Genomic DNA, 16552 nt, shown 5'->3' on the forward strand with positions numbered 1-16552 from the left:
CTTCGGTGAGCTGTCTGGCCCAGACTTGGTATTGGTTTATGGTATTACCATATGTTCTTCCTGTCTTGCATATTTTCCCTGTAAAAGTAGCTATTATAGTTTACAGAAAATTGACTTTTCAGATAAACATGTTCACTATTCTGGTAATAGATGTTGTAGAAGACCTTACAAATGTATCCTGCAATTAGGCCTCCCTACTCACCATGGGGATGACACAACATTTTACTAGCTGTTCTGATGTGTACTGCACCTTTACTGGACAGTAGACATAATATCGGGCAGGAGGATTACTGAGATTCAGGCCCTCTGGATGTAATAGGCTTTCCGGAAAGCAACAATAATAGGCTGGTTACTAAGACTGATCCTTCTATCCTTTTTGAAGGTGGTTTCTGCTTTCCACATTAATGACACCGTTGGTTTTTCCCTAAGCCTCCAAACCTGTTAAGTAGAAATGATGGGGAGTGGAAGTCTAAGAAGGGAATTGAGGGTGGGGGCAACCACTTAAAATCAAAAAGAAGATGAACATGTAAACCAATCCATTTTGGTTACATATTTTCAACCAGCATGCCTCTTTATTGATCTTTTCCTCTGCCCTCACCCTCATTTAATGGGGGATGATGTTGCTATTCAGTCATTGTTTCAATGACGATCCCATGATGGAGAATGAAGAGTTACCTCATTGTAGTCCTTGTTTCGCCATCATGGGTATCTTTGTCATATTCGTAAATACCTCACATACCTTACTAAGCGACCATGAAGGAATAGGATGGCTACAAGATGTGGATTCCCTTTTTAGTTTTCGCCTCTAGGTGCCACTTTGACTCCAAAACGATTCCACTGGATACAGAAAGTGGGAAATGCAGCGTGAGGCGGGACACACAACCTTTTTAGGTGTTCTTTGTTTGTTTTATACACCCGTTGACAGTGTGTGGCCATTCCAACCCACTGCTGTCCCTCCCCATCAGAAATTCACTCTCCTGGGATCACTTTGGGTTAGCTCTGTAGCATAGTAACATCACACTTTGTGCTTTATACTGCCTACCAGTGTTGGTTCTAAGCAATCTTCTTAGAGTTAATGGCTTAGTGACAGCTTTAATTGAGAACTTAGTGTAATCAAAATGTCTTAACTAAGCGTGCCTTCAGCCACTTCATTTATAAGCAATGTGTGTATCCTCACACCTGCACCTTGTACTAATGTCCTGTTAAAAACAAACATTGGCAAAGCAAACAGATCTGATTTCGTTTTCTTCAGTATTAGTTAGGCATTTGCCAGGCATTGTGATCATATGCCAAGGTACTCGGACCATTTGCAGATGTTGCCATCTGATGGCCAGGTACCATCATGACCCTGCCTTGCAAATACCTACCCCATGCCTACACAAAAGCCGGGACTGTTAGCTTTGTCAATGCTGGTTATTGAAATGTTACAATTAACTAAACTCCAACTGCCGTTCTGGTTTACCACGGGATGCTGGAACATCCTGGCAGTGGCCGTTTCTAGTTTCACTTTTGCATGCCAGTCGTTCCATTTAACTGGTTTCACTTTTTTTCCGTCATAACATTCAGGGAAATGAGTTGCTAATGATAACGTAATGATTATTAGTTTGCTGGTTGTTGTTGCTAATTCTGATAGGTTATAAAGGAAAAGCAGACATTTTCTATTTAGCGAAGCCTTCCAAGATCCTGCACACATTCAGGGATTTGCAATATTGATTAATTCACTGAAGGTATGAGGGGGGACTAGGGTTACAGGCAAGTAGCCTTTATGTGAATATTGTAGCACTAAATCGTACAGGTAAATGGGGGATGCACGGAAATGAATTAAGTGAGGCTAAAACATGACTGAGTCTACTCTTGTCCTTTCTCAACACTGCAGCCAGGATGACAAAATGTGTCTATCTAGTCATACCTTGGCTCCCTCTAATTCGACAGCCCCTATTGAAATAGTTTGTTTTTGCATTTATCAATTCAGAAATCCTAATAGTCAGCGTTTCCTAGTTTTATCTCCAATAATATTTTCTTTAAATTTACAGAAGTTACACTAAAGGAAAGGAAAGCAGCATTTGAGGTATGCAACCCCAAGGAGGCCCATGTCCTCCAAACCCTTGCCTTTGGACGGAGGTCTGGCACTGTGCTTGTTCCTAAAAGTGCTTTGTTCCTGAAGACAGCTCCGGGGTATGGATCAAACACTCACACAGGTAACAAAGGTGTTTACAATTGATTTTCTTACGTACTGTTTTTGAACAAATAGATAAAGGAATAAATAAATCCATATAGTTCCGTTTTTGGAAGTGAATTGGCTGGAGGCGCTTCCTCTTCCTGGTAGACATCAGTGGGTGGAGGAATCAGAACGTATTAACATGGAGGTTTCCTCAGTAGGTGTGTTGCTTGGTTTTGGTGCTGATGGGTATCAGCGCTCTTTCCAGAACCAGGAGCCTATAACTGCAAAGTGGCTGCCTACTTAAAGGCACTGTCCAGTCATTTGGTCAAAAGACAAATGGTCGACGGAATTTGGTCGAAAGCCAAATGGTCGAATTTTATTTTTTTATTTATATATATATTTTTTAGGTTTTCGTTTAGGGAAAAAAAGGGATTTTTAGAAAAAAAAGGGGTTGGGGGACCCCCCCCCCCAAAAAAAGGTGAAAATACTAAAAAAAAAGAAAAAAATTCACCATTTGGCTTTCGACCAAATTGTGTCGACCAATTGTCCTGTCGACCATTTTTTTCGACCAAATGACCTGTAACCCTTAAAAGCTTCAGCATTTTCAGGGGATTGTGGGACCTACCAATGGATATATTTGGGGTTGAAGCAGAGGGATTTGAAGATGATTCAGGAAATGACTGGGAAACCCCAGTAGAGGTTTTTGTGGGTGTTGGTCCATGATCATCGTACCAGCTGCACTGATTTGTAGCACTTAAAAATGGACGATTCAATGCTAGACATATGTAGATTCAGTTGGTCTAGTTAATACTGTCCACACTTTTACTCAGTGTTTCAAGAACCGAATGAAATGGAAGATGCAGTCTTAGGTGATGGGGGGGATGTGTTGAGTAGTAAATCATTTTCACTCCTAGTTTTTGGGACCTTGAGCTGACTGATTTTCCCAGAATAAGCAGCTGGGGTAGGAAGATGTGAGTATCTGTTGCATTTGTTGGTGAGGGACAGTGGCTAGGTGTTGCTTGCATTCAGTTGCATTCAGTTTTTGGAAACTTTGTTTTCTAGGATTCAGTGCTGAAAGGCATGTTTATAGGGCCTGGCATTGAGTTTCTGGATTTATCCACTTCCCCCATGACAACACTCTCAGAATACAGGAGGGCGGAACACGATTTTCCAAAGAAGGTACTGCACTGTAGTCCATTGTTTGTGCTGGCAAGAGTGCTTCCAACAGAGGCCGCCAATACCCCAAGAAGAATAAGGACCTATCTTTACTGGGTGGAGCATTGGGAGGCTGTCTTCTGGGGCTGGGCTAGTGTTGAGTGAGGTGAGAGTGCAGTGGCTAACGGAGTGGGGTTTGTGGTGGTAAAACCCCCATGCAAGGATCTTACAGAAGTTCATAGGGGATTACTTGGGAGACGGTTGGTGAGAAGGGCAGATTACCCCATTAAGGTATCAAGATAGTGATATGGGAGGCGGTAGCCGGAAAAATAGTTGATTCTCAGAATCTAAATGAGTGAAAGTGCAGGATTCGGTTAAAACACAGATCAGATCCAATTTTACTTAGTTAAGATGCATAGGTAGAGTGGAGCGCCACTGATGTACGAGTGGCAGAGTAAGTCATGGTAGCCTATGATCTTAACTGAGGCGAAAGAGATCGTTTAGGGTGTGGACGTAGTAGAAATCCACAAACGACTTGATTGGTGCTTAGTTTTAGGTGAGATTGTGTGAGAATTAAGGACACAAAGAAAGGGTGAGAGGAACTCCAAACTCCTGCAACCTCTTAACTGTGATGGAGACAATTGTTGTTTTGCAGGCTGCTCAGTAGACAAAATCCCAAATGAGCATTGTTAAATATAGAGTGCATGATTTTTTGTATAGCCCCACTAGATAAAAAGGTCATACACTCTACATTTGCAGCATTTATTATTACTTATTATTGTAGATTTGCCTATGATAAGTAAGGTTTTAGGTGCTTCAACTTCAAGATGGCTTTCATATTGCCAAGCATTGTGGTATGCTGTATAGCCTTTGTGTTTTAATTTCTCTGAGCAGCACCTAACATGTATGCTCCAGACATCAGGTGGGCTACATTTGCATACCCCTGGAGCCCTGTTTGGATTACACACCGCTGCCTTTTTACTGTTACTCATGTTCTATCTTCATGCAGGATACATTGCAGAGGATCTAGTAGAGATAGTTTAGTGGATGGACATTGGTGGGAGAATAAGTGTTCAAAGGTCAGTCTAAGTATTAATTTTTCAGAAATTGTGCTATAAATAACGATTTGCTCTACTTCGGAAAAGCTTGGTCAGTGCAATACACTGACAGTAATGACCACTTCCCGTTTTACCAAAAGCGACCGCCCTCCACTGTCCAGCAGTTGTGTAACGCTTCCTAAGCACAATTAAACTACCTTGCCAAAAATACTGATCGTAACAAGAAATGTTGTGAATAGGGGCTCTCCACATGCCCTTCCAAGAGATTTGTGAGAGAGCAAGCTCTCTCTAACCAGACTAAAAAGTGTTTAGTTTAGCTTGTTTATTTGTATAGCGCAGCCGAACCCTGGGGTAACTGGGCACTTTATCATTCGGATCAATAGTGGTTACAGAAGGTTGCATATACAGTGTGCAGGCAGAGGAGACAATATGGCGGTTAGTGTGAGGGACCGGGTTACAAGCTGGTCCTGGATAAGGCAGCAATTAGTTACAGAATACATGCGTCACATCTTTGAAGCACAGGCAGCATAAAATGCAAATGAGACAGGTGCAATACTAGGTGTCGATGAGTCTATTGCTGAGATGTGAGTAGTTCCTTTACCTTGGATCGGAAAGACCAAAACAAAGTGTCCACTCTGATGGTCATCGGTAGTGCATTCCATTCTTTGGCTGCTAGCACAGGAAAGCTAGCTCCACCTGCTGACTTAAGGTTGAATCTAGGGATAATGAGTTGGTGTAGGTAAGGTGATCTGGTGGGTCTAGTGGAGTTCTGTCTTGTAAATTTGTCTGTTAGATAGTGTGGGGTTGTCAGATATAGGCATTTGTGTGTGATGACTAATGCTCGAAGTTTAACTCTGTCATCGATGGGGAGCCTAGAACTCGGGCCTATAACTCGCCCTGGGAGCATTACCTGGGGTGGTATTGGCCCGCCACCTCATGGCTTATTGCCACAACATGGAAAATATCAGATATTGTGCTGCACAGCTTTTTTATGTGTACACTGCTTGTTTTTGACTCAGGGTTAAGTTGCTGTTCTATTAGAATATATGGGAAGATTATAGAACTGGCAGCAGCTTAACCATCCAGCAGCAGCCTTCCCTCAAGATACCCTAAATACAGATTTTGGGCGCCGAAGTGGAGCAAGCAAGGCCAGAGGGAGATCAGAAGCCCGATCCAGAGAAGAACCAAGATATGGCTAGAGGTAGCAGCTCTTCATAACCCCCAGCCCCCTAAGACAGGCCAATGCTACTCATGAATGAGGTCAAGCTGCCCATTCATAATTTCAGGGAAACCATACTGGAAATGGAGACAGACCAGTGGGAGATTACAAAGCTCCCCCAGACTATAGAAAATAAATCGACTTTAGTCGAGAACTGGGTCACTGTCTTGGATTAAGCTCTTGCCTCCTGGTTCCTCCTGCTAGACTCCATCAACAAAAAGTTTCAAATCAGAATAGTTTCTCGTTGAGTAACAGGCTTCTAAGGGAGTTGACAACTTAATCCCTATTCAATATCTTCGAAATGCTATTCTCGAGATCTTGAATTTAATGCCCATGAAAATCCTGGATATTGAAAGGACTCATTGCACTTTGGCACCTAATTCAACCAAAGGTTGGCACTGCTGTTATTTTGATCATTACATTTGGAAGGTTTCCAGTTAAGGAACATATATGCTCAAAAAGGCAACAGATCTGGGAGATGCAGGATATAAAATCATGTTGTTAAATGATCTCAGCAAGAATATGGCTGACCTAAGAAAACACTGCATAACATCCAGCTTGCTGGCCAGAGAAAAAGGATTAAAAGATGTTATGTAACGATCGCAGCACAATGTCATCATTCAACCCCATTGGATCCTTATTCGATTATGGAGACCTTCATTTTTTCTTACCAAGATCCCATTTAGATCCGCTAGCATCTTGCTAAGCTTCGTCAAAAGGGTGTATTATTTATCATTAGGATTCTACACTCAGCCTTGGTACATTATGCATGTATACAATGTTCCTATTCCCCCATCGTACATTATTTATTCATTTTGTATTACACGTCTGATTTAATTATAAAACCTTTCTTGTCACAAAACAAAAACATGTATAAACATATACAAACATGAACATTAACTAACACCCTGTTACATCATATTAATAGAATTCATTAGTACCAAATCCTTGTCACATAAAAGAACAGTATAAAAGAATGAATGCCTCAATTCATTCTAAGCAATCACCTACTATATCCAAACAAACAATTGCAGCACAATGCTATCATTCAACCCCATTGGATCCTTATTCGATTATGGAGACCTTCATTTTTCCTTACCAATGCCCCATTTACGTCTGCTTGCGTCTTGCTAAGCTTTAGCAAAAAGGCTGTATTATTTGTCATTAAGATGCTATTCCATAATAATAAATGATTTGAAATAAAGTTCTCAGCACCTAATGTGATATAATGCTTCTTGATCAGATCTCTCATACCCTCACAGTACAATATTAAGTGTTTACATTGATTCTAACTCTTCAGGCTTGCAAAATCTACATGGTTTTTTTATTTCCACAAATTTAAAACGCATACCAAGCAGTAGGCATAAGATTTAGTTGGAAATGTATTAAGCAAGTCCTGAAATAGGCTGATGGAAATGTTCTCATAAAAACCGGTAAGAAACCTCTGGTTTTGGGAATTAGTGCAAAGTCTCTATACAATGGGTATGATTTGGTTTCCTCTTTGTTCATGGCCCAATCTAAAGTAAAGACTTTTTTCTTTGTGAAACACGGAGTGGCAAGTAGCTCTTCTTCACTGGACTCAATCAATTTAAGATAAGATACCACTGCCTCTACAAACTCTACTACTTCCAGGACCGATTTGTTTTTTAAAACTTTGTATAGATGCATGTAGATAGAGAGAGTAACTGGAACCAACATTTTTCTCCACAGTTGGATTCTTTTCCATCAATACCTATGCTGTTAGGGAGGACAAACATAACTCTCTCACGAGTGAGATAAGGACAGAAGTCGGAGAACCCAAAATTGATTTTCACATTTATCCCCTCAATCTTTTTTAAAATCCTCCTGAACGGTCATTGGTACATATTTTATTTTGATTCCTTTCATTTGGGCCCTTACAGCTATCGGGTAATTAGCCAACCTTTCATAAATCATACCTAAATTCTTTTTTTTAAAATGTAATATAACAGATACCCACAGAAACGTGCTCTAGATGGACTCCCCCCCCCCCCCCCAAACTGGCAGGCACATTTGTCATGTTTCCTTTTATTTGTAAATATCATGATACTTGTTTTTTTATATTTAGTTTCAAGTTATTAATGAAAGCATATTGTTCAAAGGCCACCGATTTCCTTTGTAACCCTATTTGTGTCTGATCAAAGAGCATTAAATCATTGGTGTAGGAAATCCATGTAAACCTGGACGTCCCACATTTTATGGGGAATGAGATACCGGCCTCCACTCTATCTCCAAGATCCAATAAGTAGGAATTAAAAAGTATTGGAGCTATGACCACGAGACATGACAAGACTTGGATAATCTAACCATAACTTTGGTGTCTAAATGTAACAATATCAACATTTTCAAAAGACTTGATGGAATACCCCAGTTGTGCAGCTTATGCCACAACAATGTTCTGTTAAAGTTGCACTCGGGTCCAAAACAATCCATAAACACTGGTGAATTACCCTTTCCTACAGCTCTAGAGTGAAGAAATGTCAAAATTAGGCCATTTAAGTTGGTTCCCAAATTTAACTTGAACCCACATTGTTCTTTCTTAATGTGATTGGTATTAATGGCCCATTCCTCTAAATGGGAAAGTAATAAAGTTGCTAAACCTTTGCTAGACACGTCCAATAATGCAATGGGATAGTAAAATTATCATCTATGTAACGCTTCCAAATGACAATTTTGTCAAGCCACTTAGGATTATCCAGGTGGCCCAGGACTTCTACAGGGTAGCACACTTCCCCAAAGTGCTTGGTGCCATAGGTTGCCCCCATGTGGCCCTATGTTCACATAGGGCCACTGAGAACATCTACCGCAAACCGCAAGCACTGGCATTCCATCAAGGTGCAGGTTGTATGCGATGCCAAGGGACTCATCACCTCTGTCTATGCAAACTATACAGGGTCCACCCATAACAGTTTTATATACAGAATGTCTGCCATGAGCCGGGACCTGGAAGCTGGGAAGCATGGCAACACATGGCTCATTTGGTGAGTACAAATGCCTGTGCACATGCATGCATGTCACAAACAGATAAATACACCAACCCAACTAATGACAAACATTATAACCACCCCAGGGGACAGTGCCTACCCTCTGAGCACCTACATGAAAGCCAATGCGGAACCCCACCACACCACCCCAGGTAAGATACAACGCAGCCCATATTTCAACCAGGGCCATAGTGGAGCGCACATTTGGAGTGCTCAAGTCACGCTTCCGCTCCCTTGACCGCTCTGGCGGGCAGCTACTATATGCACCCCCAGTAGTGTGCAGGATCATTGTGGCAGCATATGTCCTGCACAACGTTGCAACACGGTGGGGCGTACCGGTGGACATGGTGGTGCCCCCACATCCCCAACCACACGCACAGGCGCTGCGCATGGGAGGGGAAAGGGCACGTGGTGAGGCAGCCCGTACCCAGCTTGTGGCCACATTCTTCACCTAAATGTTAAACCATATTCGCATAAATATCATCTGATTATGAATATTGTCCTAAGCCATTTCGCATTTGTATTAAAACCTGCAGTTAATTAGAATTTACTTCAAACGCCATTTTGGAAAATATCCTGCATCTTGATTCTAACATCTGCCCTCTGTTCAGTAATGATTAACCATGTTTTCAGCTGCCAGAGCAGAAACAACCTTTGAGCCTATGTCAACACTGGGGCTGGCAGAGCAGACTATTTGTCCTGTGCAAACAGACCTTGTAGTCAGAATGAACTCTCATTCAAAGTGTTATCTATGTCTACAAAACTCATCCTCCCTCAAACAGTGATATACAATGCATGTAAACTAATGCTGTGTGTTTTTGAAGGAATCCTTTGTACATTTCTTGAAACAGGATTTACTCTGAAAAACTAAAGATCCACACAGCTGACTACAACAAAGATTGTCAGTATGTTTAAGGAACCTTGTAGCCAAAGTGAACTTCAATTTAAAGTGTTGTCTGCATCAATAGCCTCAGCCATATTCAAACATAAGAACTGAATGTTAGACAAACTAGAACTATGTACCTTAGCCATAAGCTATTGAATTTGTTTCTTGAAACTAGGATCAACCTAAGCTGGAGAACCAACAACACCATTGAATCTTCAAGGATGGGACAACATGTCAAAAGTACAAACCAATATTGTATATTTGTTATGTGAACTGGGCACAAACCCAAATTTGTAGCCTATAGGTTTGGAGATCGGCTGGGCTATGATCAGGACTGTGTAAAACTACTGCATGTTTTGTGATGACCAGTACTCACTCCCCTCAGTGTTTTCTGGTACACACTGCGAGGTGTTGGGAGCCAGATAGCTATCTGCTTCGATATTTGAATCTGTACAGAATAAATCTATATTCTTTTTGAATTCGTGACTGGCGGATCCAATTTTTGGTGGTACTAAGCCTCAATATTCCTTGATTGATCTTGCAAGATGGCGCCCGAATAGGCACCCTCAAGATTGATGTCACCTCGCTGATTAAGGACGCGGCTACCGGACTGGGATCTGAGCGTGAGAAAAGGGGCCCCTTTTTTATGAGACGCGACACCTCAACAGTACTGCACGATCTGATTCCTGAACGGTGAGCAAGCGGTTCGAGAGGACATCTTGACAAGGGTCCCCATATCGAGGCAGGTATTTTTGCCGGAATCGCCAGCCACGTCGATCCTTTGTAATCCGATCGGACCTCCCTTACTTCTTTGAATCAGGTGAGTCGTGCCCCAATTCCAAAGTATCCTGATATTTGGTTGTAGTATTGTTCTCACGAGCACAATTGCCAGGTAACACCAGTAATCCGATATGCCTGGGAAATTGTCTGCCTGTTTCAGGGCGTTATTTCACAGAGACAGACAATCTTTGGAATTTGGCCGTCCGGCACCACAGGAGGGGTCGCCGGCATGTACTATGTACTGTAAGTACGGCATTGGTAGTATAGTATTCAATGATATTTGGCACAGACAAACTAGACATGCTTCCAAACTTTAGTGGCCAATCAATGGTAGCTTTGTGATTTCCTGTATAGAGTATTTAGAATCTATATTGTTAAAGAAAAAAGCTAGACATGCAGCATTTGATATATTACAAAATTGGAAAAAAGAAGCTATGCAGCAGCTTATAAGTAAAGAGAAACATGCGCGTCAACATATGTCAAACGCTGAAAAGTATTGTAATATGACCAACAAAAACAGTCAGAGTCTGTTAGAAATATGGATAGGGCTTTTCAACTTGGTATACAGAAAATATATCTGTCTAAAGACTTTCATGCATCAGATGACTTGATTGATAAACTCTTAAATGATCGTAGGCCTGGTGCCACTGCACCACCTCCTTATGTACCTATTCCTGTTGTCTTACCTCTTCCTGCTGTTGCTCCTCCTCCCGTAGTAATTCCTGCTCCTCTTATTACTTCTCCTATTGCTCCTCTTATTGCTCCTCCGCCGCTAGCTATTGCTCCGTTTCCTATTGTTGCTGCTCCGCCTGTTCCTCCACCTTTGCCTCCTGTTGTGGTCCTGGTAGATATGTCTTTTGCGCCAGTAATAGCACCTTCATTGCCTATTGTACAGGATTTGTCTACAGTTTCTTTTCCATGCGGTTCTGCTCCGCTTGTAGTTGATAAGGGAGCAGGTGTTGAATCAAAAATTGTAACTCGTAATACTGTTTCTAAAGAGAAAAGAGAGACTTGAATGCGTGGGCTAGACAATGCATGGAGAAAGGTGAACAATCTGATGTTTTCGCTACACACTCTAATCTAGAAAGTTTTCCTGAGAAAAATGTCTTTATTGAAGGGATGGGAATCCATTTAACTGTAATGTGGAACGATGCAGATACCCCACAAGTGTTGAGAGATCTGAATGTTTTAGCTTATTCAAGATATACTGCGGAGAAAGTATATGAGCACATCAAGAGGGATTTTGAGTTTAGGAGGGAGTTAGAAAAGTTACAGAATGATGAAATAGATGGTGATAGTTTGGATGCTTTTTATGTACAGAAACAGTTCCTTTCTCTTTGTAAGTCAATGAGTGAAGAAATGCGAATTTGCACAAGAGATGCACTTAGATGGGTTTCAGACATGTCGATATCTCCCGTTGAAGTGTATGACACATATGGTCAGTATACTCTAAAAATGCAGATGAAAGTGATACAGGTAATGGTAGAATACCTGCAGGATGAATGTATAAAGAGAAAGATTTGTTGTACCGCAGAATTATTGATTATATATAAGAGAGCTTTCTCATCTGACACTGCTTCCACCGCTCTAGCGCTCGATTTAGCTCAGTTGCTTAGTAAACTTTCGGAGTTGCCTATTTCTCAGTTGCCTATGACATTTGTTCCTAAAGTTGAGGTCCTGGCTAATGCTGCAACGGGTGTAGCCGCTTATGATATTGATGCACATTATGTATCACAGTTTGTTCACGTCCTGTTCTGTCCATTCCAGATATTAGAAAGAATCCAACAGGATTTTACAAAGAAATAGAATCTGTCTTGAAATCATCAGTTTTCACTTTGGGTGATATAGATTTGTTGTTTCCTGTGCTCCTACCTGCTGACTTATGGAAACAGATTAGGACTGTAGACGATGCAGCGGGGTTAGGTGACACATGGGATAGCTTGGTTAGGTAAGATAGGGAAAGGAAAACTGGTGAAAGACCACGACAGGTGATACTGACTTTGCCTGATAGAATAGTGAGAAAATTGAAAACCTTAATTCCTGAGAGAAGGATAGTTTGCGACCTTGTACCCAAGGAAAATCTGAAAGTGCTACCAAATTCTTTAATCGGTTTGAACAAGTATTCTCAGATTTTAGCAGACAGGATTTAAGCACTGAGTCCGGAAAACGATTATTTGTGGACAAATTTGTGCATGGATTGTTGCCTGCTATCCAAGCACAAATTATGACTTCTGAGAGAGGACAAATTTGTGCATGGATTGTTGCCTGATATCCAAGCACAAATTATGACTTCTGAGAGAGCTTGGCGAGCTAAGTCGCAGTCTGAAGTATTGCCTATGGCTCAGTAATATGAGAACAGAGTCAATAATGAAAAGGAAAGAATTGAAAATGAAAAAGGAGACTTGAAAACTAAGGTATTGTTGCAACAGATAGAGGACCTAGAGGGAGTAGTACACAGTTTCAGGGACAGTATGTTCCACAAGGTAATGCGCCGTTGGGTCCTGTACATGCGAACCAATGTGCTTATTGCAGACAAGAGGGTCATTGGCGAGCACAATGCCCGATCCTCCAGCAGAGGTCGAATAACGCATATGGTGTCATGGGTAGACGATCCAGAGGCCACCCTGGGGTAGCGGGTCCTGGTAGAAGCCAGTTTTCTCAAAATTCTCAGTCTTTTTCGCAAGACAATCAGCAACCAAGTGTGGATAGCAGAAATATTTTTGATAATCCTTCCACTGCCTATCTTTCTGAAGATCTGCCCTTTGACGATATATTGTTTCGCTAGGACAGCCCAAAGCAGGGTTTGGAACCAACGCCTATTCCCGTTAATCAGAAAGGTCCCAGAGCACAGAAGTGTTCCATTGACCATTCACAGGCTCCAGACATTCCACTGTCAGGGCAGACTAACGTTTCTGTAGGGTTTTCTGGTATGCCAGTGGTTAATCCGGTTTCTTTGCCGGTACCAATTTCACTGGGTCCATTTACGGATCACTGTCCGTTTCTTTTGACAACGAACTGTGGAGAGAATTTGTTGGGGTTGAATCTGTTGAAAGAATTAAATGCGGCAATTCATTGTTCTTTGGATGGAATGTGTTTGACGATTTCACCACAGCAATTTTCTGCCTCACAGTTTCTGATTAGACCTTTGCCACCCGGAATTTAGTGAAGTTCCGGAGTGTTTATGGGCGATTGATGATAATGATGTTGGTGTTTTATAAATTGAGCCTGTCAGAATCATCTTGAAAACAGGAGTGAATTTGGCACAAATTCCACAGTGTAAGATTTCAGTTGATGGTGAGCAAGCTTTGAAGTGAATAGTTTCTGATTTTGTACACTGTGGGGTAATTGAAGAAATTGCAGGAAGTTTGTGCAATAGTCCGATTTTACCTGTGTATAAAAAAGGGGATAATGCAATTTCTTTCCGTTTCATTATCGATTTACGCGCTATCAATAAGATTGTTGCTCCACAATTTCCAATTGTGCCTCATGTAACGACGATACTAACGATGATTCCAGCGTCTGCTACTCATTTCAGTGTTGTAGATCTTAAGAATGCCTTCTTTAGCATTCCTGTACACAAGGATAGTAGATATTTGTTCGCGTTTACCCTAGGGGGACGCTCGTTTACATTCACCCGTGCGCCACAAGGGTACACGGAGAGTCCAAGTATCTATAGTAGGGCTTTGAAAAAGCAGCTCGATACACTTGAATTGCCATCTACTTGTACATTGTTACAATAAGTTGATGATCTTCTTTTGGCTGCAGATTCGGAAAGTGCTTGCAAGGAAGGCACTGTGTTATTGCTTATTCATCTACAAAACATGGACATAAAGCTTCACTGAAAGTTTCAATATTGTAGACAGGAGGAGAGGGCCTTTCCAGGTCATATTGGCCACACAGACTGCCGTACGAGTAGCTGGAAAGAGACACTGGATCCACGCTACTCATGTCAAGAGGATACCTTTTCCTTTACCACACGATGGAGAAGGTAAAAAGAAACCTACTTGCTCTGTTCCCAATGATCAGTCAATCTTGAACAGCATCAAGGGTGTTTCGGAGACACTTCCTAAGCCCACGGGGCCTGGGGAGACTGCTGCTTTGTCTCTGAACTCTTCTGCAGATCCTCTTGCACCCTTGCACGATCCTGCTGTTATTTCACCACTTCGCAACAACACACTGTTCGCAGATCACTCAATACCAGGAGTCTCAAGGTACAATCTGCGTCCATGGCACTAGACTTACGGCACGTATGTGCCCTCCGGAAACAACTGTTGAGCTTGTCCTTTGCCATTTTTTGCGCTGAAGTATAAGCAAGTGGCTGGGGACTGGAAATAACTGTCTTCAATCAGGAAATCACGTGATCAGGAAATCACCAGCAAACGGACTACAGAGTTTTTCGTAGGAACTTTTCGGAAAAGAGTTTTGAGGAACAATGCCTGTCGTTATCCCTACTTGTGCGGAACAATCTAATAATTGTGTGGCCAACAATGACATTGGACGATCAAATACGTGGTTCTTGAAGACGTATTGTTTTCTTGTAATTGCGTTAACCAGTCTTACAGTATTGATTGCTTTTGGATTTTGGTATATTGAAGAGGTGCACCCACTTGAAACATTTCTGCCTACTGAAAGTGTTCCTACTATGTCTGCACCTTTCGTGCACCTGCGCACCCTATCTCCTAGGGACTCCCAACAAAGACAGAGCTATCATAACAATACACTTCTGTTAATAATGGATGCAACTCACGCAATTCTGAATAGAACAAACTGTTGGATCTGTTTGCATTTACTACAGCATGGGGAAAAAGGGTTGGGGTGGTATATTCATCCTTTGCCTTTAACTACTGCATGTTATGCCTCTCTAAGGGCACTATTCTTTGGCCGTTGCAATGATAGCATCTCAGGGAACTTTGACTGGACTAATTTGAACAAATTTGAAAGGCGGGTCCTGATGCCTCTGGGATGCTCACTCTTTGCAAATAGGAGCAAGCTTAATGTAGCTTCTATTAGGCCTCCTGATAGACTGTGCCGACCTTTCCAATCAATGATTTCTTTCGTTCTCCTCTGACTTCCTCCAAAACCCCCGGTTTAAGCTCACCTTATGGTTTGGAAGGATGAACTCTCCATCCTGCTTCTGGTGCAGGGGCGCGCGTTCGTCCAGTTACTTCACTGGTTTTCAGAATGGCGCTGGCAAATCCACTTGACTTTACTGAGCGATACGCCGTAAGTATGAAGATGCAAAAGTTCAAGTGTGAGCCTCCTTTTATGTTGTCTTTTTCTGTCCTTTATTTCAGGTGCAGAACAAAGGTGATGCGTTGAGGGGTTAAATTGCCGGGGTAAAATCAGGTGAGTCAGTGATGAGGGCAACCCCTCTAAATGTCTTTATAATTCCCCAGTAATGTCTTTTGTCCTTTCCCCATAGGGGCCGGGATGCGGTACCTGCCAGAGATGAGGAGCCGACCCGAGATGTGGAAAGGCTCACCAAGAATAGCCAGTAAGTAATATGGCTGAAAATCCGGCTTTCCTCTTGTGTTCCCTTGCTCACCTTTTGTCTCTTCTTCTCTCCCTTAGGTGCGGTGCAGAGATGTGGCGACCGGCACTGAGAGCCGCGATGGAGCCGGGCGGCGTCTCGGGAACAGGTGAGTGAAGCGCTGCGCTGCAGCGAGTAACGCAGTGCTTTTAAATGGAAGTCTTCCTTCAGGAATGCTGGCGTGAAGATTCCGGTTGCAGGTAAGAAGGTTGAAATAGTTCTTGGTTTTCACCTTTCTCTTCTCTTATTCCCTTACAGGTGTTCCAGGTTCGAGGCGGGCGTGGCTGGAGTCCAAGTGCAGGAGCAGACACGGTGAGCGTTCAGCTGCTGGGATGCAGAACAACGCGAAGCACGTGTGGCTGTCCGGGTGTGGCTTAAATAGCCTTGGAAGAAGTTCCAGGTGAGTATTCTTCCACAGCCCCACCCAAGTAACAAAATAGTTCCTTCAGAAAAATAGTCCCTCCTAAGCCTCATTTGGCTTGGTTCTTCATGCAGCATGATCTGCATCAGGTGAGTGTGCAGCATGGTCTGCTTCAGGTAAGTGCACCAAACACTTCCCTTTATGAGCCTGGCGCCTACGGCGCCAGGACTGCTGTCCAACATGAGCCTGGCGCCAACGGCGCCAGGACAGAGTCCAAAGAGCCCCTATAAAGGGCCGCTGGTCTTTTACCCAGGGGCGTGATGCCTGCTCCCGGGGGTAGGCATCATGACAGTTCTCGTACCTGACTCCTCCCCTACTATATTCAAGGCAATTCAAAATC

At 42.5% G+C, this 16552-nt stretch overlaps 1 protein-coding gene across 3 annotated transcripts in view; it reads left to right on the forward strand.

The window, feature by feature from the left end:
• Nucleotides 1-16552, forward strand: part of LRRC72 (leucine rich repeat containing 72) — a 486094-nt gene that overhangs the window by 373161 nt on the left and 96381 nt on the right. For all 3 annotated transcript variants that reach the window (XM_069648606.1, XM_069648607.1, XM_069648605.1), the window contains one exon: nucleotides 2034-2198. In XM_069648606.1, coding sequence (XP_069504707.1) covers nucleotides 2034-2198 — 165 coding nt within the window. The remainder of the gene's footprint in view (nucleotides 1-2033; nucleotides 2199-16552) is intronic.

The sequence above is a fragment of the Ambystoma mexicanum genome, chromosome 2q, assembly GCF_040938575.1.
Source record: "Ambystoma mexicanum isolate Mex_15411 chromosome 2q, UKY_AmexF1_1, whole genome shotgun sequence".
Lineage (NCBI taxonomy): Eukaryota > Metazoa > Chordata > Amphibia > Caudata > Ambystomatidae > Ambystoma > Ambystoma mexicanum.